At 39.7% G+C, this 24,923-nt stretch overlaps 1 protein-coding gene across 2 annotated transcripts; it reads right to left on the reverse strand.

Moving 5' to 3' along the window:
* Nucleotides 1–8,207: 8,207 nt before the first annotated feature.
* On the reverse strand, nt 8,208–24,078 carry ca5a (carbonic anhydrase Va). Of its 2 annotated transcripts, none has more exons than XM_047595758.1 (7): nt 23,574–24,078; nt 18,903–19,100; nt 17,959–18,077; nt 15,387–15,482; nt 15,134–15,196; nt 13,974–14,132; nt 8,208–12,313 (listed from the first exon to the last, which is right to left on the reverse strand). In XM_047595758.1, exons 1-7 carry the CDS (start codon nt 23,710–23,712, stop codon nt 12,143–12,145), a joined length of 945 nt encoding a protein of 314 aa, XP_047451714.1. In that variant the 5' UTR covers nt 23,713–24,078; the 3' UTR covers nt 8,208–12,142. The 2 variants fall into 2 exon arrangements, with proteins under 2 accessions (XP_047451714.1, XP_047451715.1); XM_047595759.1 differs by lacking the exon at nt 23,574–24,078 and adding an exon at nt 19,250–19,654.
* Between the last annotated feature and the right edge of the window lie 845 nt (nt 24,079–24,923).

The following is a 24,923-nucleotide window of genomic DNA, read 5'->3' on the forward strand; positions in this document are numbered from 1 at the left end:
TAACAATGAAGTCAGACATGGTGAATAAGTTCCAGAACATTTTAGATATGGTCTGTTTACACTTACACAGACAGTTTATGTCCTAAATAAAGCACATTATTTGACTGTGAGAAGAACAAAATATCCAAATTCAACAAAGAAAAGCGTCAAATGAAAAGACGATCTCTGCCAACGCGAATTCCAACTAAATTCTTGCTGTAAACGACACAAACATGCGACAGCTGAATAAAATTTTGATACATATCTCTTAATTTCCCCCTTTCCTACATTTTACCTTTCACAAATTAACAAAAAAAAAACTTTCTCAGAGTTTCTCTGCAGTGCCTGTCAAACTATTTCTGTTACTGGAATCAGGAAGCCTTTGTGTTTATTTTGCTTAAACTGGAAACATCTACACACACCACCACATTCAAACTTAGGCTTGCAGCACTATGGAGAACAGACTAGACCATTTTCAAATCTGAGGATTTTCAGTGTTTAGACAAAACAGATTCATTTATAAACCAATCAGCCACAACATTAAAACCACTGACAGGTTTAGTCATTAACACTCATCATGACGTTATAATGCAACATTCTGGTCCTTTGGTCTTTGGTCTTTGGTCCTGCATTTATGCGGATGTTACCTAGCTCCTACCTAAACACTGTTGCTGACTAGGCATCTCCACTCCACAGTGATGATACTCCACAAAAGCAGCCTACCACACCACAAAAGTGTCCTAGCACTGCTCAATAAACATGAAACGTAGCCCAAGATTTTGATCCAGCCTCCAAACTCCCTAGATACCAAACTGGTGGAGTATCTACGGGACGCTCTCAGGCAACAATAATCCACTATGGCCTTTGCCCTCAATCCATACAACCCAAAAGCGCTGAGTACCAACGTACTGGTGCCAGCCACCACAGGATATCCTCAGAAGGCCAATATTCATTCTCTGGAAACTCCCAAACTCCCCAGATCTTAAAGTAATAAAGTTTCTGTGGGACACTCTCGAGCAACAGTAATCCACAAAGGCCTCTCCTCTCAATTAATTTGACCCAAATTCGACCAGACACCACAGGACATCCTCAGAAGGCCCATGTCCATTCCCTGATGAGCCAGAACTGTTTAGGAGGCATAAGGTGGATTTAGAGAATAATAGCAAGGTGGTTTTAATGTTATTGCGTACTTCAGTAAATATGTTAATTTGTTGGAGGCAGCACCCATGACATGGCACACATATCCGATTAGTCATATAGGTAGGATTAGAGGAAATGAATGGAATAGTCAGCAAGTCAGTCGTGCAAGTTTGGGTGTGGAATTGGCAAAGTACTTGAAACACATCCATGCTGACTAACACCACAGAGCACAGCACAAACAGCAATAGACTGATGTCTCTGCAGACATGAAAGCATCCCCTCTGAGACAAACATAAGTCCGAGCCGTGTTTGTAATATTACACGATACATGCAAACACCTCCAGTGACACAGACGGACAATTTCCTGTGTCCACATGAGTTATTGGCCAAATCCGGCCTGAAGCTGTTCTTTTATTGGTCTCTGTCTGTCTCTGCTCGAAGCCCGGAGAATGCAGGACATTCATCTCAGGCTACTTCTCAAATACACCTTAATCCCTGTCTGACTCATCAAACTGTCTCTCTCAGCCCTCCCAAACATAATCCTCCGTGAGACACGAGAACCGGTCCGGTCCGTGTATTTTTTGGTCGTTCGAGTTTGGTCTTACATTATGAAACGAACAAAAAAGTGAAATAAATGAAAGTGTATTAGTTTTTTTTTTTTAAAAAAAAGCAAAGACAAAAAATTCCATGACAGCTGGGATAGGCTCCAGCAACCCCCATGACCCGAGTGAGGAGATCGGTAGTAGAAGATGAGGTGATGAAAGTTAAACAAGTAAATTTGCCTTTCGTCATTAGAACGATTTGTGCTGAAGGCTTGGGATCAGTTTGGTTATTTGTTTTGTAGATAGTGGTTGATCCAATCGCCATGTAACATGTGAAAGTGCATTTTAACCAAGTGGAAAATTTGGAAAAGGTTGAAAAAAGAAGCTCAATCACCAAAAAAATTAAAGAGGACTAAAGCAGACTCATATCCTGGAGATTTTGTAGATGAAGAAGAAAAACTTTTCTGTTGGTCTAAACAAAGCATGGATGTGACTTTGCATCAGTATTTAGACGTCATTTCAGACTTGATGACAAAAACTATGTCATCTGAATCTATCTCTGGGCGTTTGTCTTGTGAATCTGGAGGATTTATGGGTTTATTCAGTGCTGGACATAATGATCCATGTCTATAAGAAGGGCCAAGCTTGTGCAGACTGACTGACATTTTTATTGCCAAAGCGAATGAGGCTGTGCTCGAGATAACTAACAAACAATATGTCGCAAAACATGCTGCAATACTCTTTCTAGTATTTGATAGCTGCAAGTTTTCCAAATGAAAGTATAATGGGAAACCTGTTCTTGTTGCTTTAAAATGCAGGGAGGACTTTTCCTCTTGTTATCAGCCATTTTCCTACAGAACAGCACACAATAGCTGGCGTGGGTGTGTTGTGTCAGCACGTTTTCCACCAACACGTCACATTCATGAAAATATATTCCCACAGTTAATCAAGCTTGTCATGTGACTGCCCAGTTCAAAGCAGTGAAAGGATTTATTTATTTTTTTTGTCCAGGAACATGTGGTTGTAGATATGAGTAGGAGTCGAGGGTAAATGTTTTGTGTTGTGGGAGAGGTCCTATCCCGGCAGCTGTGTCAGGTTTCTCTCTCAGGGAATCAGCATTTAGGATCATTAATGTAACCTCCACATTCACAATAAAATGCGAGGACTATTCAGTAATGCTTTTTATTTGTGCTGAAGGCTCGGGATCACTGTTTGGCTGTTTGTTTTGTTGATAATGGTTGATCCAGTCGCCATGTAAGTGCGTTTTAACCAAGTGACAAATTTGGAAAAGGTTGAAAAAAGATGTCTACAGTCTGGTTTATATAGTTCATTCATTTTCTGTAACCGACTGTAGGGCCGTGGGGGGGCTGAGTCTATCCATCATTAGGAAAGAGGCCGGGTACACCCTGGACAGGCTGCCAGTCTTTCGCAGTCCAGTCTTGTCCGGTTTCTCATGGAGTAGGACCCAAATGCTGGACGCAGGAGTTGGAAGCTAAATTATTTTGATAAAAACATCCAAGGCAGGATATCCAAAAAACTGGAACACAAGGAAGCGTGAGTGTAGAGCAAACAGGGGTAATGTTACGTATGACTTGAATGGGAACAAATTCAAAGGCAAAGCTGCTGTATATATACATGGGCACAGGGGCTGACGAGACACAGGTGAAACTAATGAGGGTGTGGACAACAAGGCGGTGAATCCTGAACCCTACAAGGCACATTCCTGCAATGTAAATTAGATGGCAACACAACATGATGTTACTCCCTTCACTGAAAATCATTGATATTTTTAATATGTATTTAATTTACAACAAAACACTTATAGTATAACTGATAAATTAGTTAAATTACTAAGATAAAGCACAATAGATGAGTGCGTCATGACTTGTTTGAGACTTGAAATGCAAAGTTTAGGACTTAGAATTTCAGACTCACTTGTGACTTTTGACTGATTAATTCCCATTTCCATTTCAGTTTTGACTGGCTCTGTCTCCAAATATCTTAAATATCTTACCTTGAGATTTATCCCCTTATACCGTATTTGCAGCTTATCAAGAATTAGTGGTCAAAACTCTAATTCTCGAAAGTTGTGACTTGACTGGAGAGACTTCAGACTCACCTGTGACTCTGATTAATAATCATATCTGTTTCTGAAGTACTTAAAACTCACTATGGTTTAGCAGCTTTAACTTTCACTAGATGCATCTACGAGGTACAATTTTCGTTTTGAAGAAAGTTAAAAGTGTGTTTTTCATGGAAGTTTTCATTTCAAACATCTGAGGAGAATAAAAAAAAAATGATTTGCCTTCTATCTATATTTTTTAGTCAGCACAGACTGTGTAACACGCTAACGTTTCAAACCAGTTCATACCGCACTCAAACCAAAACAGGAATCACACGGATGGAAGCCCTTTGTCTCAAATATCTGGAAGATGAGGAGGAAGAGCAGCTGGCTTGGAGTTCAGAGGGGATGAGGGCCTCTCGTTGCATGTTCCTGTTTATATCTGCGGCCGTACGGCGAAGAACTGGAGGGGCTTCAGGTTTTGTTGATCTGAAACGATTCCCCTCAAGCAGAGAACAGAAGGACGGCAGGAAGACGATGACTCAGATTAGAGACTTTTCATCCCTGGTCTTCATCGATGGCCAACATGGACGGGATCGGCGCACAGCGAACCAAACGTGTCGTTGTTAGAAATCACATTCAGAAAGAAAACAGTTTAACTGGGTTGACGGTGAGATGATGATTCAGCATGATCTCAGTCTGTGAACAGACAAGAACCCATTAAAAAGACACAATATGTAAAAATAAGTATACTGAAGTAAAAATGCATCATCCCAAAGCTACTGGGATTTTATTTACTCATTAATCTTGGTGAAGTTTTGCCCATTAGCTTGTGCTATATGGTTAACTGGCAGATGTTATGGTAATAAATTAAAAAATACTTAAGAAATAGTGAAAATATACCTAAAATGTCTTCTCTCTATATTTAGTTTTATTAATATCAAGTTGAATTTGTTTATGTCAGTACTATCAACCATCCACCTTTTATTTTTATTATTATTAATAATAATATTAATTAACTTAATTTTAAGTGTTGACTTGTTTTGTTCTGCAGAAACCTTTAATTCTTTAACATGTATCTTCTTATATTTGCAGCCCCTGGATTGTCCTGATTAAACCTAAGAAAAAATATCAGGACTCGTGTCTCTGTGCGATTTAGAAAAACTTCAAATTTTTCATGCTTAGACAAAAGTGGACAAAAAGAAATGAAAATGTGTCTCAGCGAGACTGATGAAAGACAGCTCTCCACATGTTTTAAACTGTGACATTTATGTTATGTTACAATTTTGTTCAGCTTCGTGTTTCATCAGAACGTCCTAGCGTAGCAAAAAAAGCTATTTTTAGAACAAGTTAGAGCTCTGCTGCACGTTGGTGACTGCAGACATGTGTGTTTTAAGCTTTAAGCTTTTCTTCCCACCTTGCTTCGTAACAAAATGAGACCTGTCTAATCATTGATCATAAAAAAGACATGTGGCATGCTTTGTGTGAATCAACTGGTTTTTTTGACCGGTTCAGCAACATGCTTTTTTTTTTTTTTGTACCTTATGTCACACGTTTATATGCACCTCAGTCAATTTCCTGAAACATTCCCTGTCTTAAGTCAGTAGGACTGCCACTCTATTTTAAGAATTTGAAATGTCAGGATAATAGAAAAAAGTTATTTCAGGTTTTGTTTCTCTCATTTTACTCCCAGTTCATTTACATACACTTATTTAGTATTTGGTAGCATCAGTCTCAAAACTTCTTTAAATATTTCCAGTAGCCTTCAGCAAGATTCTTACAATAAGCTGCAGGAGTGCCCTGCTCCCACACACTTTTCCAGTTCTGCTAACTCACAACATTATGCTGCCACCTCCATGCTTTACATTTAGGTTGATCACTAACAAGCCTCCCTTCTTTTTCCTCCAGATATAAACATGGTCAATAAGACCTGTTATTAATGATGTTCGATACCAAGATTTCCTTTCCGAACCGATACTGAGTAAAATTCAGGCTGGTGTAGATACTTTGTGCAAATACACCTAAAATGTCTGGTAAATCTAATTTTAAAATCATAGCTTCATAAAGAATACAAGACATATTTATTTTAAACTGTATATGTATGTATGTAAGTATAGTGAGGTAGATGCCTCATTTACTATATAGTCGAGCTAATACAACAACAGAAAAACCAAACCGATGACATAATCATACAAAATATGTGAAAATGGTGTTTCAAACACATGGAACTACTATAAAATGAACACTTTCATCTTAATTCTGACCCTGTGCTTTCCTGTTCTGTCCTCATCATAAATACTTTGTATTCTGTGTTGTGGTTTAACCCGAGGTGTTTCGCAAGGTTTAGTTACTTTCCACTGTGTTCCTGCTAGTGATAAACATTACCTTGAATGACTGAAGTATCAAAAGTTTTGATATTTTGATTTGAGAATCGATTTCAGAGCATAAAGATATGGTATCGGAGGTATCGATATTTCAGTATTGCTCTGCACATCGCTTACAGTCATATTCTTCAGGTTTCCTCAGACCAGAAAACATTTTTCGAACAAGTAGGATGACTTTTTATGGCAGGTTTGAAGCACTTTTTTTTCCCCTTGAAGTGCTCCAGTCCCTTCTGCACCAAAGCAGCCACACAACATGATGCTGCCACCTCCGTGCTTTACATTTGGGATGGTGTTATTCGAATTGCAAGCTTCCCCCTTTATCATCCTGATACAAACATGATCAGTAAGACCTGTTACATTTTTAAAAATTCTTCAGACCAGAAAACATTTCTCCAACAAGCAAGATGGCTTCTCTAATGGTGTGTTTGGAGCAGTGACTTCTTCAGATTATGTAGGACTCAACGTAGGACTCGTTTTATTAATTTGTGCTCATCTTTAGGAGACAGCCCGAGTCTCTTTCCTGAGCAATATTATAGCTGTGTGGTGTTTATACTATAGTATTTAGGAGATTTCTCCTATTGTTTTCAAGTTGTTTAACTTGGGTCAGATATTTATGGTAGTCTTACACGGCCTTCTCACAACTAGTTTGTTGTCCTTGAACCATTTTGCTACAATTTTGGAGGTACCATTTGCGACCAAGTTTTAACTTCCTGTTTTATTTCTTCATATGTTGCTTTAATACACATATTCACTATTTTCTGAAGTGCTCCACTCTTTCCTGCAGCGAAACACTTTGACAACATTATGCTTTTAAACCTGTGTGCTTCATTGTGGGGTCGGTTTCTTCGGCTTTATTCGCTGGTGAAGTCCTAAAATTAGTCCCGTTTCATTGGACTCCTTCAAAGACACATATGTCGTCCAGTTCAAAGCTGAAGGGTCTCCAGTCAGTCTGTCCAAATTCATACAATTAAGGGAAGGCCACGTCCACCCCCTGCAGCCAAGCAAAACAAACACCACCAGAGTTCGGTTTCAACCGCCTTCAATCGCCTTCTCTGTGGTCTGAATCAGGTGGAGACACAGATCACACCCACCCGCGGTAACAGTGTAGAAAAGAGTGTAAACAACCCACCCCTCGTACCCCAGGCGTCTGGGTGGGGGCCACCAAACATCCCCTCACTGTGTCAGAGGGGGCTTCAAAGTTATCGGCAGGGATGGGGCAGATTGAGGCGGTTAGAAGCGGTTTGTATTTTTATTGAAACTGGTTCAGGCTCAGAGAGGAGTCGGGTCAGGAGCTGAGAAAAACAATAAGGGTGTTTGAATTTACTAGACAGACGGGGAGTAAAAACAGTTCACAGTGATCTGACTAAACTAAAACGTACCAAGCTAAAAACAAATGCCACCTTAAATCAGTCAAGATGATTCATCACGCAAATAATAAAATATGTAAGAGATGTGCAGAAATAAAACAGGAAATTAAAATAGATAGTTTATACAGGTCCAGAATTGGTCTTATTTATATCACTTTCTCAGATCAGAATCAGAATCAGAACCTCCAAAGGGAGAAGACACTACCTGTTATACAGTGTTTTTGGTTTTCGTCTTGATTACCTCAAATTGTATTTCACATTTCTTTGAGTGGACACAATATTAAATAAAAGTTTTAGTTCTGTTGGAAAAAATCCTGTGACCCAAGTCAACCTTTTTCTTTTTTTGGAAGTCTTGACTGGCTATGGTCCCCAAAAGCCTTGAATTAAACCTTAAATTTGTAGTTTGTGAATCATCCTGATCAACTCAGAGAAAATATGAAAATATCAAGACTTCAAGGACTTTTCCGTGTTTCCGTGGGATTATGAATGTGTTTTTTTCAAATTTTTTAAAAAAAAAGTATAAAATACACCTCCAGTTGACTCTAATTAGGTCAATCAGATGCTTCAAAAGCCATGACATCATCATTTGGATCTTTCAAATCTGAATGCAGTGCTTTGACCTACTTTAATTGTGATGTAGTGAAGTACAAATTGAATAATTGATCTGCAAACAAGTGTACCGTCTTGCACAAAGAAGAGTTCTTAAATAAAATAAAATAATTCGACACAGTGATCATCTTTCCATGACATATTACTTTATTGTTTAACATCTATTAATGTCAGTTTTCTTTACATCAGGTGGTTTTCAACATCTCTTCCCCTGAGGAGCAGGAGCTAAACCCCCTCCTGGCTGCACAGCTGCATGGCTGCATACAAAGGAGCCATCCAGGTGGAGCTAGGCATGCTGGGAGGGGAGATGCCGAGGGCCCCCCGTCCCCTCCCCGCCGGGGCAGGAATGTGGGCGTCACTCAGAACAAATAAACAGCTAAAATATGCACTGCATAGAGTGGTATGGTACACATAACGTACACCTGCTAAAACATCACACCGAGCAACAGGAGACGCACCGACACCGAAACTTCAAGAAGAAACAACATACAGCAAGATGACGGCACTTTATGAAAGGCAGATGCACGATGAAGTTTTTTTTTTTTTGTCTTAAACTCCTTGAGATGCATGAAGGAGGTCACCTTAACGCCTCCGACTCGGACAGAAAAGAACATTCAGGCAGCCATTTACCACTGATTAATTGCATTAGAATATGTTTGATATTAACAGCACTGCAATAAAAGAAAAGGTATGAAAAAGATCTTATGTGATTAACAAGGCAATGAGATATGAAGGCAGGTTATGGTCGTTGATTAAAATACAGCTGAATGTGATGAAGGCAGCGGTGGGTCCCTTGTCTGCTTGTTGCATTGAACAAGAAGAGGAAAAAAAATAACTAAACAACTAAAATCAAACTTGTTTCCAACCTCTCTCCCGCCACCTCATCCCCTTCAGTGTTCATCCAGGCGGTTTGCAGCCTTCACAACAAGTTAACATCACTCCGTACACATCACATCGTTTCAGTTCAAGCCCATTCAGAGCGTCTTTCATCCGTCCCCCGATGGGGGACCTACTGGGGAGATAGAGCCGAGGGTGGATACCTCATGTGAGCTTCAGATCAATGATACATTGTTACACAGGGATTGTAAAGACAACCGTGGCCTCTAGTACACATGCGTGACGCGAAAACGTTTTCTGGTCTGTTCCAAATCAAGTCAAGTGTCAGAAACCAAATGCAGGTCGTCTCTTATTTCCTTACAGTCGAGACTGGACATGAGCCAAAGTAGGAGGAGTGAGTCATATCTTTAGATGATGCAACATTGCATGAACTTGTCTCTTGGTTACTAAACCCTCATATGCAGACATGTGGATTAAGTAAGAAAATGCGCCATTGAGTGTTTGCTCTACTCCAGATTAGATCTACCGGAGCTCTGTATAAGGTACACCCAGTACAAGTCAAGCAGCTTCAGTGGAAGCAAACACAAGCATGTTGACACAGGTATATGGTTGGTCCCACTGAATGACTTATCCGAATATGAACAGTCAAAGGTAGAGCCTTTTGTGCGGTCATTTTAAATAATAATAATAATAATAATAAAAAAAGAGTCAATATTAGGTTCTGCATTATAACTGACCCTTTTGGTGGACAGCAAACCAATGAGAAGACCAACAATCAGACGGTTCCTGCACTTTGTTATGTCCCGTTCTTAACTACGTCACTAGGTTAAATAAAGGTCAGTCCATTCTCATAGAAAAACATTAAAAACCTGTAAACTTAGTTAGCATTTAAAGTTGAAATTGTAATTACAGCAGAGAAAATAACCGTATAGGAAAAACTAGTAACTTTTCCAGTGTCTGCCACCATTAGCACGATTGCTAACGTTGGCTGTCTCACCTCAACATTTCCTCTAGACTTAAAGGTTTTCAATATTTGTTTATGAGAATGAACCTCTGCTATTTTCTGTCTGTAATCAACAGACTGTTTTAAAAGCTGAGCCATGACAGCTCCTCTAAAGTGAAGCCAAAGCAAGTAGAGCTCCCCCTGGTGACTGGATTCAGTATAGGTCATAAGCTCCACCCCCTCCATGTTAATGGATGGGACTTTGGCCGAGCTAAAACACATTTTTTAAGGATGGTTTCAGTCATTTTAGGTAGTTAATATAATGCTGACATGTGTTCAGGTGTCAATTTTGGTTTTAGTTGGTTCATCATGCCAAAATAACAAAATACAAGTGTATCATACAACGTCGTGGCTCCACTCTCTGACAGTGCTGCTCAGACTCCAGCTCAAAGCTGACACAAAAATGGCTGCACCCGTATCAATGAATTTTAGTCTCGCTTTCACCAACAGTGGGCCATTTTTTTCTACAGTCTATAGTCTACCTTAGCGACAGAAACACGGGAAGTCAGGAGACGTAGGATAGAGTAGGAGACGTCTGGTTGGTCGTCTGCAATTCAAGCTACAATATATGCAACTGTAAACGACTTACTAATCTGAGAACAGTAAATCTGGATCATGTTTAACCTCCTATTAAAAGCAGAAACACATGAGAAAACAGAAAACTACCTAAATGGCACAGATGAATGAAGGCAGCAGCTTCATCTATCTTACAGCCCGGTTTGATCATTCCAAGGTTTAGTTGTGAAAATTGAAACTGTAATGAGTTAATGGTCCTAAATGCTACAAGCCTTAACATGAGCAACCACCATGAGTCATTGAGGATGTACTGTGGATTCTAGTCATACTCTAATACTACCAGCATGCAGAACATTTAAGGCACTGTGGTTACAGTGTTTGAGATGGAAGAGTTCAGAACGGCTCAGTTCAGTTTGATCATTAGTGTGTGTGTGCGCTGTAGTAATGTTTGTGCATTATTGTAACACAATTTCAAGGCATAAAAACTCAAGGCTGAGAAGAGTTTTAAAACTAACAAAAAAAGTAAAGCTGACCTCAGACTGCAGGAGTTTCAGGACAAAGTATCAGCAGAAATTGACACAGAAATCGTTTTGTATCGAGTTTTGGCCCAAGTTCATCAGCCCTTAAACCTACCCGTACACCAACCGAGGCTGTTTTATGTTAAAATCTCTCAAAGTTCAAAATAATCATGAGAGAAAAGAGTTTACTAGGACACGGAGCAGCTGATGGTGTTGTCCAATAAAGATTATTAGCTCTGTTATTAAGTCACACATACAGCACGAAATGAAGAACAGATGAGATTTTCTCATTGCACTTTTTCTATTTAGTGTATGATTAAATCAGGTTACAGGTGCCACGTACTGCACTGGAACTAAAATAAGGAAACAGTTTATGCAACCGATAGATTTACAGCAGTATGATACGCTTTTGTTTACGTCAATGCTCGCTGATCCGGAAAAACAACTTAAACAATAGGTTTAAGATTAGAGAGAAAATCGTCTGTTCAGATTCTCCTTAAGTATGTGACACAACTTGATATCATTTAAACTTTTAGACTCCTGTAGTCTGAGCTCAGCTGGAAGGATGTTTGAATCAAACAAAGGTTTCAGATGATACTCCACACAGTATAATCTCTGTAACAGAAAACATTAATGCTACCGATACTGAACAAGAAATCCAAAGATCCAACGACATTACAGGATTTTTGTCTTTAAAAAAGTGACATTGTGGTATAAAACTCTTGATGATTTCAAATATATTATGTATTTTACCGGAGACACGTAACCTCTTTAATAAAATCTAAATCTCCAGGGCGTTGTGCTGTAAACTGACAGCAGCTCCGACCTCCTTCGCCAGGAGATCGGAGAGCTCTCGGGTGTAGAAGCGACTGAGCTGAAGGTAAAAGCTCTTGTACAGTATCTGAATAAACTGTATGAATGAAAAAATAAATATGAATAAAACCAGTAAATCTACAGACCTTCCCCACAGCAACCCCATCCCTTATTGGTTATTGGTCTGCAGCAGCACTACCAAACATGAAAGAAAATAAAAACCTGAAACCGGTCTCTCCTCACATAACTCTGTGTAAAACCCTCATAAAATAATAATTGTATTGAAAAAAAAAACAAGCACGTTCGTCATGGTTTAAAAATACATCTGAGGAACATTGTGGTCACCGTTGTGTGTTTCTGGGTGCAGCAGCATCAGTGGGTGTGATTGTTGCCTTCGGCTGACGGCGCCTCGTGGAGGAAGGGCGTGAAGGAGGAGCGGACGGTTCGACCCCGGAGAGGCTGCTGCACACGAAAGTTGTTCACCATGCTCTTCTGCACTTCCTCCTCAGCCGAGGTGAACAGGAGGCTCCGGAAGACGGCCAGCTGACAGAGGAGGGTCAGGGTTAGGTGGCAAAGTGAATCTCGTTGTGGTCGTGAGAGAGGTCACACGTGTCTGTGTTTGCTGCGTTTAGCTTGAACGCTTGAACACACGTTACTGCAATTAGGCTGCTGCAGTGTGGTTTTACCGTTTGACTGGTAAATCTGGTTTTACTGAAATGTGAGTTGGTATTTTTTTTTTTTTTTTTAACAATGAATGTTGAGTCAAAAGTCAAAGAAACCATGACACCTGTAGGAAAAGTGGAGCAGTGTATTTACTCCCTGAGAATCAAGCACAAACTGACACCAGCTGATTAGCTGACTGAAGACACCTGCCTGCAGTTTGACAGCAGCATCATACTTCAGTTTGGCTTCAGACCACAGAGGAGAAACAACTGTTTCAGCTTGGGTCAAACCGTGGAGAAGCTACTGGTACAGGTGAACTGAAGTTGAAGATAAATGTGTGTTTTGTTGCTAAAAGCAGATAAGGTGTAGCTTGATTTCGTGCATGATGAAGGAGCCTGCTGGGTTTTGCTTTTCTTACAAATTGATTTCATGTTTAATGTTAATGATGATTGATAAATACATGGTAATCAGATGTTATGAAGATTAAAATCTTCAAAAATGACATTTGTTTGTTTGATAGTGATATTGGTTGTAAATTTCTGTTCCTGTTTTGAGGTTTTTAACATAATATTCCCTCCAATAAGAAAATAAAAATTGAGAAGAGGAGAAGAGTTGCTCCATCCTTTATGTTTGGCCATTTTTCAAGTTTGGGCAGAAGCTGAGCAAAGTAAAACATTGGATAACAGGAGTTCAGTATTAATATTTTAGGATCCTTGAGACCAGATCAATAGCGATGAAGAGCTACTATTCGTTAGGAGGGAAGGAAACTAGTTAGAGCTTCAATCTATTGTACAGAGGCTGATCAGGTATATTGTTATACAGTTATATTCTCAGCTAATAGTAGCTTTTTCTAGCTTCTTAGCCTTGCAGCTAATATGTTTTTGAAATTATCTTTTTATTTGGAAAAGCAAATTTCCATCACATACATTAATTACCTTCCTAGTCATTCCAAAACAAAAAAAAGTTTACGTGATTATGTTCACACAGTCCGTCCAGGGTTTTCTTTTATGAACCACTAATTATTCCAGTAGAAATAATAACAAGAACAGAACAGAGGAGCGCACCACCTCTTACAATAGAAACATCTCGTAAAAAGAGAGCAGGTTCACACAAAGCAGCAAAGTAGTACAAATGAAATCAGATCTGATTGGTTTTACAAACTCGGTTCATTCGGTCCAGATCTTGTAGAATTTTTCCTTTTTCATAACATAAATCTAAAACAATTTCAGTCCATTAATCTATGGTGGGTCGTTCTATTTTTCTTACTCGCTGCCAATAGAACAGCCAGCAGGTTTTTTGTCTTCGATGTTCTACGTTTCAAACAGTATGCTGCCCAAATACAAAGTTTGAATGCTAATAGCTAATATTAGCTCTTCCCATTCCCCTTTTTTAATAATGAACAGAGACTACTGCCACCTGCTGGTGTGAAGAGTAATTTAGTTTTACCCAGGTGTCGAACATATGTTGCCTGTCGTCTTTGTGGTGTGTTCAAGGGTAACTTCTTAGCCCCATGAGGCGTGTGCCTTCATACCGTACATACCTGGTCATGGCTGACTTCTATGTGCTGCTTCATAACGATCCAGGTGACAGACTCTGTCAGGGGAGGTGTGGTCAGAGAGCCGTGGTACGTCCAGTAGTCGTCGATGTTGGAGGGTAACAGGCTGGCGGGGTCGAACCGAGTAAACTCTACGACACTGTCCTGCAGACGGTCAAAGACGCAGACAGATTAGATTTACAATCCCAAACTGAACAGAAATAACCCTAACAATTACAAGACAACATGCCAGATAAATGTTACACAACAATTTAAATCAAACAGGCACAGTCTATTATCTTATTTGTCCAAAACCTTATCAGACGTAACAGAGGCGATATAAGTTAAGTAGCAGATACACAAACACACGACCTCCAATCAGTCACTTTTAAAAGCAAAAACCAACATTAAGCGTTTTTAAATTGACAGACACTGTGCTTATATAATAAGAAGAACTATGACTGTTGACACAAAGCAGAATAAAAATCTGAATAAAAATCTATAAGTCGCAATGTTTGAAAACTCAGACCCATCCGCCTGCGACTGGAAACAGAAAACGTTAATTCCTCAGACAAGGAACCAAACTTAACCACACTTCTCCAGTCCAGGTTTGGTCAGTTTGTGCCTACTACAGCTTAATTTTATTTCCTCTGTCTTCTTATAAGAGCGGAACTGCTGCTCACTGACTCGTTTTTATTTTTTTATACTGTTTTTCTGCAAAAATCTTGTGATGCTTGTGCACAAATAAGCCAGGAAATCGCCTCAAAATCAGGGCACTGAGATAATCAAACCAGCCTGTTTGGCCCCAATAACTTAAAATGAAAGTCAAATTTCCCCTTCGTCTGTTTTCTCTGAATAACTTCCTGTCTGCGTATTCGTGCTTTTTTGCACTGAGTTGATGTCATGACTTCAAAAGATGGAGCAAATAAGATGCACTATTTTAAAATTTTTTAATGAAATGAATACAGATAAAGAATTTCTGTAGCTTGTAAGTGAGGCTTTAACCACTAGAGGGCGTCACGTTTTCAGTAAAGTACCTTTCATTTGCAGCTTTATACTAGACTTTAACAAGCTTTTTGTTTGGGTTAATTAATTCATTCACTAGTGAATTTTGTTTTAAAATATACATACACATACATACATTTGTACACGTGTGTTCCACAAACCTTGTGTCTGATTGCAGGCAGAGCGTCCACCAGCTTCTGAAGCCCCTCGTGTCTCTTTCCCACCTACACAAGGATTTAGACGTTAATCTGGATTGTAGTCAACACAGCACTTCTGCGGCATTTCCATCACGACACCATGTGAAGCAAACAAATTGTCTCACACAAACTGGTCGTCAGCACACTGCAGAATGTAAATAAATGTCTATTTTCTGCGTAATCGTATTGTTGTGGGGATTTTAAAAAGTAATGCTACCTTGAGAAAAACCCCAATAACAGCCAGGCCATTGTCTTCCATCACTGCCTCCTCAAACAGACTGTATTTGTCTGAGTTCCAGTGGACCAAGTGGAGCTGAGAACACAAGAAGATAAACAAGAGATAAAGGTAAGTTTTGTGTGTAAACCATAATCGTTTTATCACTAATCTCAATCTCCATTCATAAGTCTGCCCTCCAAGTGACCTGCTAATTCTTTCTTCATTTGGAATATTTTAAATTCTCTGTTTTCTTAGACAAAGACATCAATCAGGACGGACTGTAACTTGATCCGTCTGTGCACAGACTGCTGAGTGATGAGAGCCGCGATGTGGACAAAATACTCCACCACACTAACAAGGGAAGCTCAATGGAGGAGCCACTGGAATCTCTTGTTACGTAAGTGTCCCTGTAGGTAATGGAACAAATGGAAATAGATGTTCTGCTGTCAAACGTGAGAAAGGACAACTGCACCGAGTCACACTCCGCCCACAAACACAGCCCTTTATGTCGCTGGTGTAGGTCGAGGTTAATGTTTGCTCTGCACCTCACTTAACGTTACTGATTCAGTACTAGAAGACAAACGGAGGAGGACAGAGTCAATATTTGTCCTCTTCAAAAGGTCCAATGTTTGTCCTCTTATCATCTGTTACACACTAAAAACCTCCTTTTGTCAGACCAGTTGTGAGCATCTTATTTTTTTTTTAATTCTTCTATTTTACTCCTAATATAAACTTCACAGCAGCTTAAACTGAAAAAGACACATATGTAAAAATACATTTTATGAGTTATGTGTCTCAGTTAAACTGTAGAACAACAAACGCGCCACTTTTTTTTGTTTGTTTGTTGTTAAAACGAAGGCACATAGATATTGCAGCCAAGTCTTTTTCAGTTCTAAATAAGTAGCAGGCCAAAGTCTTCAATTACTCTAAGAAAACATTCATACGGACTTTCTTTCCTGAAATAACCTGCATTTCAGTGCACACATTTTCCTTTCACTGTCCATCAAAGGAGAGCAGCTAACTGTAATTTTATATGTACATAAAATTGTATATATTTAGTTGATATGAATGTGAGTCTGTTCCATGTTAATATTCTATCCCTCTCGTGTTTGCCCTCCACTTGTCATCCAGGTTCTATCCCGAGAATTATCACTAAACTAAACGGTCAAACTTAGGAGTTAAAAAGCTTCTTCACTCCCTTCTGGTCTGGAACATGTTGACTACAGCACATCCGCACATTAATTCAACAGCAGGAGGGTCAGAGGGTTATTAAAGCAACAACACAGTGTGCAGAGCAGAACCCTGCAGTCACAGGTTGTTAGTCAATGTCCTCTGGGAACTTTAGTCGTGTTTGCATCTTGCCGACATGAAAAATGGTCATTCATTCACTCATTCTCATCTGTGAGTGCTTATCTTTAAGAGCAGAGGGGTCAAACATACGGCTCGTGGCATCAGTTTGTTCAGGTTGTTCATAAAATGTTTTGTAAAAGAATAATTCATTAAATGTTTTCATAATCTACTTCTTTGCCCTAAAACAAAGGGGGGCAGTTATTTATAGCGTATGCTGCATGAATCTGTGCTGAGATACCACGTAGCTTATTGTAATGTAGATAGTAATTATAGAATTTGTACATGTATCATTTTCATGCAAGAATGGGGAATAAGTGAATTTTTTTGTTTTTTTTTGTTTTACTTCTTCCTATTCCTCCTTTTTGAACATGAACAAGCATGATCAAGTTGAAGCTGTTACTTTTTTTGAGGATTTGATTATTGCTTACTTGTTTTTTCCCCCTCTTTTTAAATATGTTCATAATAAAGATCATCATCATCAGGCTGCAGTTAAACAGGTGGCATATAGACCTGTGGTGATGAGGAGGTAGCTGAGGTTTAGTACTTTAAGTTTACCAGTTAATAATAAATTACCAGTTGAGGTTACCTCTTGGTTTCCTTCATTCGGAGTCTAATTGAGACCCAGAGGGTAAACCCAGAAATCCCTTCGGAGGGATTATATATATTATACATGTATCTCATCTTGTCTCTGAATACCTTAGGATACCTGAAGACAGACTGGAATGCGTTGCTCGGGAGAGAGACGTCTGGAATTCTCAAAAAAAAAAATCTACTTAACTTAAACTAATGATTTACAACCTTGTCTGCAACTCAACAAGCAAACTGACATCATCGTGGAGTCGTGTTTGCCAACCTGCAGTCGTTTGCTGCAGGGATGCTGAGATGCGCTCCTGGGTGTGTCAGTACAACAAGTCTTTAGTCCCAAGTGTGGAAACGAGTTCAACACACTCTCACTAGGACAGAGAGCTGCTTTCAGACTGGAAAAACAACCTTCACATCAAGTCACCATATGCACATTAACGTTAAAAAACTTGTCAACCATCTCGATTTATTTATAGATTCACTCTGTTTTGCAGAAACCAAAATTTAAACTTTTCACCTTTCCTTTTTTTCTATGTCCTTATACCACATATTACACGCTCCTGGTTTAATAAACAAGCTCAGTATGTGATGACAGTGTTGAACATGTTGTTAATTATTTAAGTGCGTTGTGACGCTGTACCTCTGCAGGGAACAGCCTCCTGTCCACGGTGTGCTCTGACCCCCAGGTGTTGGTCTCGCCCCAGTGGAAGTGGAACTGGCACAGCCTGAACTTGTCTTGCAGAGGCCCCCCTTTCAGCACTGCACCAGGAAGTCAAGGAACACTCAGATTAGTGAATCACACTCGTGACTCATCGATACAAAAAAATGGCTGTTGAGGAACAAGTTGTTCAGGCAGTAACGGGAATATTATAGTAATAGAAGTCAAACAATAACAAACTTATTACTCTTTATTGACTTCATAAAGTGTTTATCAATGCCAGCGACCTTGTCTTTATATATCAAAACATGACACGTTTCTGTTGCAGGAAGAAAGGCTAAAATTTTAAAGATTCATCTCTGTTCTCATGTTGAGGTCATTGTTCCTTGGTTAAACTTGCTGGTAATAAAATCTTGTTCTCCACATTTCACTGCCAATAAGCCTGTTTTTCATTCTCCCAGAGTCTATAATACAAAGACTGACAGCATGCCTGTAACATTTTTAATTCTACCACGATCAGGTTTATACTTAGAGCCGCTATGGTTTTGGATTATTGTAGAGTTTTGGTGTAGCCTAGTAATTACACCAAAATGACCGGCACATTAAGTAGAGACTATGTTGTAATTTTAGGAGGTCAGGGAAGGCAGGCAGGTCACATGATGGTCATAATTTCCACGTGGCACTGTGAGTCAAGCATTGATTAGTCGGCTACATACAAAGGGGTCTGTGGGGGGCGTGCAGGGGTCAGTCTGAGAAGAGGATAATCCTCTTGTATAGATCAAAATGTGCATTCTTTCAATAAAACCCTTTCTACCAGTCTAAAAGTTAATAATCTGGAGCTACATGAAACTAAAACGCAATTTCTAGACTTCCCTAAGATAATTTTTTATCCATCAAGAGTATATTTATGACGATAAATATCTTACTGGACTTGTCTTGAGTGTCGTCGTACTCGACCAGGAAGGAGTAACCGTTGTTCCAGATTTGCTGGCAGGTGTTCGGGTCATAGTCAGTGACCAGGGGCTTCAGCTCCGAGTCGTAGACGCTCTTCCGCACCACGATGTCTATGGGAGACTGACGATCACCTCCTGGTACCGCGAGGGGTCCCTGCCACATGGGATGCACTGGAGGTGAGGAAACAGGAGAAGAAGAAGAAGAAAATTCAAATATTAAAGATTTGACACAGTGGAAAAATAAAATCACTGCTTCGGTTTCCTGTGTCCGCTGCGAAGGGAAAAGTTAAAAAATAAATACAAAATCTGCTGACACCTACTTTTCATGTTGTACTCTGCTGCTTCCTTCATTCTCAGACAGTCCATCGTGGAAATTAAAAAGATAAAATTCAAAAACCATACGGAGATAGTTACTAGAAAGAAACACGCGGCCGTTCTTCTTCCTTGAGACGTTAGAAGGAACTGAATCAAAACCGACCAAGTAAGCAGTAGTACTTCCTTTTAGTACTCTTTTTTTTTTTTCCCTTCCTTAAAGGAAATTTCTAAATAAGAGAGAAGTGGGCCGGCTGTAGAGAAAGTGACTCTGAGGAATGTCCTGGCACGCCCCCAGATCCCCTCCACAGCAGGAGGACCACACCAGGACCTATTGGCCGGTCAAACTGCCCACTCGGGCCAACGTCTGTCAACAAACCAGGCTTCTAATTACCCAAAGAAATAAGTTTTGCTCACTTTCCCCTCCCTCCCTCCCTCCCTCTCCCTCCCTCTTCCTCCCTCTTCCTCCTTCTGTGCCTTTGCACTTTAAATCCTCACCAAAATCTTCTTTGAATAAAATAAAATATATTCGATCTGTCTGCCGCTGTCAAAGGGCACAAAGGCAGCTCAGTCTATTGTTTTCCTCTTCATTCATGCGGCACAGAGCTTAAGGTTTCCACTGAGAGCCAAGCTGAACAGGTCTGACTGGGAGATGACCTTCGTCTTCATCGGATTTCAGCCTCCCGGGGGAGTCGGCCGCCTGACTCTCTTATCGCACGGACACACAATAACTGCTTGCAAAGCCTTTTTCGAGCTCGTGCACCGGATAATTGTCAACTGTGAAAGTTTTCTCCCGATTTGTTGCAGGTCTGCTGAGTTGCTCTGCAGCGCTGCTGGGAGCTACTTCTTAGTCCCTGATGTCTCAGAGCAACAAGACGGACCAGTTGACTGGATGTCAGGAGAGGGAATACCCGTGCCAAGCAACCGCACAAGACAACATCCTGGTGCTGTACGAGATTTGGAAACATCAACAATGCTTCTCATTATCGTGGCACCTGTCAGTGGGTGCGATGTATGAGATAGCAGGTTGGACATTTTGTCCTACGAGTTGAAGTTAGAAGCCGGAGAAATAGACAAAAAGAAATGATTTGAGAGTCTTCGACAAGAACCAAATAGTGATCACTAGATGATTTGGTCAGACCAAAACTGCCGCTCTTGTAGGGGGCTTCTGCTCAAAAGTGGTCAAAGGAAGGAAAAGGTCACCGATGGGTTATCCATCATATATATAGAGACGAGCCACCATAGCTCAGATAACTGAGAAACAATGAATACTGGCTCTGTAGTGACAGAGTCCTATACTGAATCCACTACTGGCTGATAATGCGCTTATTGTTTGGACGTGTACTCGAAAAAATGAATCCAGTCTCTTTCAGTTTTTCAACTTTACAATGAGCTTCATTTCTTATGGCATTTATTATTGTTATTGTTATTATTCAGTTAATTAAATAGTCTGTCACTTCCTGTAAATTTGAGCACAGTCAAAAACTGTTTGATTCCCCATTAGCATCGTGGTTATGATAATTAATGAACTTAAAACACCTGTGGCAACCCTCAGCCTCCAGTGTAAACACGGCTTGGCTGCCCTCTAGTGGCTTGGAGGAACATTGCGCTTATGGATAAAATACGGTTCTTATGGGCTCTAATATTAAAGTGTCAGAACACAGAATGAATCTCAGTTTGTTTAGTATAGGGCTGTGTAGCTGCAGACAATCAGGGTGTCCATGTTGACCCCTGTCTACTGCTAAAAACTCCAATGGACATGCATCAAAGAACACACCCTTGCTATTGCCACAGGGGGTTTACTTGGTCTGCAACAATCTTCTGGTGGTGGTACGTCAGGACTTAAACGATAGGACCCGGATTTTCGAAGAGGAACATTACATTGTAAATTTATGACTGAATGGTGAATATTGCACAATTGATGTATAGGAAATATTAATAAAAATCATCCAAACATGCAAACTGATGTAAATGTCTTGTCAGAAGGTTTTAAATCGGTGCTCTGGATAATAACGTTTTCATCATTATCGGGCACTTAAAGGAAAGCTGTGGACTTTTATTCACCCCTTTACCAAAAACCATTAAGGCTGCAGACTCAGGAGGCCATTGAGGTTGATAGTTACTACCTATTACTCGTAGTTTGTACATATCCTTCTGCAATTGCCATTGTTTCTATTAACCATAGTAAATATCCTTTCTGCACACTGGATCACTGTTGGTTTTAATTTAATTTAAATCCATATTATATCTGTATATATGTTATACATGCACATGATCTACGCTCTGCACAGATGCCAACTGCTTTACGTTGCCTTGGAATTTAAACATTTGCAATGTTTAAAGTTTAACCTAATCTTAACGTAAGGGCTCTGACTGTGCCTCAGAGACTCAACTCAGGAAGAAGAGAGTGTTTGGTGCTGAAAGGATGGAAATACGCCTCAGTATTGGAAGGAGAGTGTGAGTCAGACGTTTTTATGTGACAGGTTGGAGAAAGCACAAATATCTTTTTATGAAGTAAATTGGCAGGCGGACAGATGAAAAGCCCAAAAAAAAATCATTTCCAGTGCACAACTTCAAAAAGCTCTTTCATAAGGAATTGGTGAGATGCTAGCCATTACAACAAGCTAGTTAAAGTTAAATATAAATGTCTTTACTGAACATGAAAGCTCTGTTGCATTGGACAGTGTTCAAAAGCTTCAAAATGTTCTTTTTTTTGCATGTTTACTCTTTGTGGCTACAACTGACTTAAGATGGGGAACAATGCTGATGTTATCGTATGTGGTGAAGCGGCTATTGAGACTCGTCCGACCTGCTTAGGTGAACGTATCTGTGTGATACGAAAGGTGCATATAATTTTCCTAGATTACCTTGTTATCAAAGATATTGGAGGAGGGTACACACTTCACCATACAAGATATTTTAAAGTGGGGAATACCCATAGAAAGTAAGGCCATGTATTTTGGATATTTGCTTACAGAATTGTCAAAGAGAGATTAATATTTAATAAATGTATTGCTGGTGGCTGGTACAAAAGGTTCATCCCATAGACCAGGTTTTAGTTTCACACATCGATGGCTATATCGTAGGAAAAGATCACTCCCTAATTACACAAAACCTTTTTTGTTTGTTTAAGTTTAATTTTATTGATCATTCATTTGCTCTAGTTAAGATGATATTATCTGAATATCTTTATGTAAAGTATACATGATAGATGCCAACTAACAATAAAAAAGCCGAATATTGTCCATTACCATATGTCTACCCTTTACAAGGCACTGATAACATTTTTAGGAAATCACAAGCTCATCCAGAAACTTCTGCAAAACCATCCTCACTAAGGATATAATCAGCAGAGATTATATGGAGGCTATAAAGGCACAAAACTATAATAAAAGGGGTGTGGTGATTTTCCTGAATGCGACTACATTCCTGACACTACACACATGTGGTGACCTGCTACCAAACAACAACTACATTTACTTGTCACATGCTAAAGTTTTACTTCCTGGCCGTTAAGAGATGACGAAACAAGTTAGGTGCTGAGACTACTGCATTTGAAGGCGCATCACCCTGATACTGATGCAGCCTATATCACAGTCAGTAATCTAAGTAGGAAGTTAAACAAGTTATTACTGTCTTGTGCCATTTTTACTGACCTAAAAAAAATGGCCATAAATGAAGTTCCTGGATGACGTATGAAAAAATAAATGTTAGTAGACTAAATGTAACAATGGAAAGTTGACAGAAATGATAAACTATGAAAGATAAAAGTGACTAAAAGGTGACAATCAGCATTTTGGATTGAATTAAACACAAATGTGTTTCTGTTCTTTAGTCCCGCCCACTGATTAAATTACAGATTATAGCCCAGTACAAATCAAGAATACTAAAACGCCACCGCTTACAAAATTAAAACACAGATTAAAATACATCCTTTACACCTGAGGACCTAATGAATTGGCAGCAGGAGCGTATGTAGGTCAAAGGGCTTCAGGTGTATGAGGCGGGATCCTGCACACATGTCAACACTGAACTAACTGATCCGAGGAAAGTCCAGCCCGAGTTTTCTATCTCTCCTCCAAACACGTTTTCCCACATGACAACAAAAGTGAGCATTAACCGAGGTGGAGTGACCCACAATGAAAGGCTTTAGAGGCACAATGAAACCAGACAGATAGATAAATAAAGAGCATCGCGATGATGATGATGCACAGTAACGACAGCGTGCAGAGACTACAATTAAACCCCTTTTTTTTTATATATATAATGAGCAGCTGTGTCCAGATGTGACGAGCAGCTGTTACGGCCTGTAAACGTACTAAATATACTCACTCTGAGACAGCACATATTTGCTCGAACATGCCGTGAGGTTGCATCTTCTGACCGGGGTGATCCGGTGACTCCTGCCGTGCCTGGCGAGCTGGAGGCGAAGCTGGGAAACCAGGGGTCTAATTACCGACAAAGTCACCATAATGCTCGGGCTAAACGCTACCAGCTACACCGTAAACCACCGCGACACGGCTCCTTGTCTTGTCGTGTTGTTTTTTATCGGGTCGAGGTGGCGTTTTTGAGCTTTTTAAGCCCTTCAAAAGTTCAAAACAACGTGTCAGCTGGTCCGGAGCCGTTTCCCTGGAGGCGCGTTATTAAATGTCTTCGTTTTGTACACACATTCAAAGGCAAAATAGGCGTTTGACGTTTAATTATCCCGAAGAGTGGCGTCGGTTTGACCCCATTAAAAAGCGCTGTTGCCGGCGAAAAAAAAAAAAACACCGTCCCCTCGTCCCTTGAGATAAAAAAGATGAGAGACACGGTTGCGGTTACGGGACTGTATCACTGAACGGTTGAGGGGCGGAAGAGGAGATGCGGATCTGACCAATCAGCGGTCTCCTCTGAGGGGCGTCAACGTCATACCGGAAGTACATCTTTAAAAAAACAAACAAAACCATCCAGCATCGAGTACAAGGTGTACCAAAAACACGTGTCTGTTTAGCCTCTTAGAAAATAATATTCTATTATGATTAAATCTCACTATCACGTTGGCCAAATTTATTGTTCATAAACGTATTTTTTTTTTAATCTTTGGCTAAATCCATAAATTTATTGTACAGAATTAAAGGCTGTTATCTTTAATTAAGGTAATTAATTTAAGGTACTGTACCTTTCTTTTTATGTATACACACGCTCAACTTCTATTGTATTTCATTTTTTCCTACTTTTTTAAATATATCGTGTGTGCACTGACCTCAAACTCTAATCTCATGCAACACTAAAATTTTCCCATTGTGTGCTAAATAGAGGATTATCTTATCCTATCTTATCTAAGACCTTTATTCTACGAATACAATTTTTTGTCCTGTCCTCTTTGTTGCATATCATGCTCTTGTGTATTGTTTCAAGTTTCACAGACAAAAATTTGTACGTTTACAAATAAAGCTATTCTCTATTTTGAAAAGAAGCTGTGAAAACCATGCTTAACTTCTTAGATTTACAAATTTATTGTTTTTTTAACCGAAAAGTAACTTTTAGTGCGCATGTGTCTTTGCTTTCACATTTCACCCAGTTTGTGACTCATGCAATATTTCTTTACACCCCTGTTTGTACAACTGTTCTGTTGTTCCCACGCTGCACTAAAAACTATTTTTATTTCACTTTTAAGTATTTCACAATGGCATAATTTCATTT

The sequence above is a fragment of the Mugil cephalus genome, chromosome 10, assembly GCF_022458985.1.
Source record: "Mugil cephalus isolate CIBA_MC_2020 chromosome 10, CIBA_Mcephalus_1.1, whole genome shotgun sequence".
NCBI lineage: Eukaryota > Metazoa > Chordata > Actinopteri > Mugiliformes > Mugilidae > Mugil > Mugil cephalus.

What these genes read in the sequence shown, in the direction of transcription:
- ca5a (XM_047595758.1), bottom strand. Translation starts at nt 23,712, where the DNA reads ATGGTGACTTTGTCGGTAATTAGACCCCTGGTTTCCCAGCTTCGCCTC. An exon ending in CGACACTCAAGACAAGTCCA is followed by an intron (nt 18,078 to 18,902) that starts GTAAGATATTTA and finishes TTCCTGGTGCAG; the next exon opens with TGCTGAAAGGGGGGCCTCTG. An exon ending in TAGAAGTCAGCCATGACCAG is followed by an intron (nt 12,314 to 13,973) that starts GTATGTACGGTA and finishes CTCCTCTGTCAG; the next exon opens with CTGGCCGTCTTCCGGAGCCT.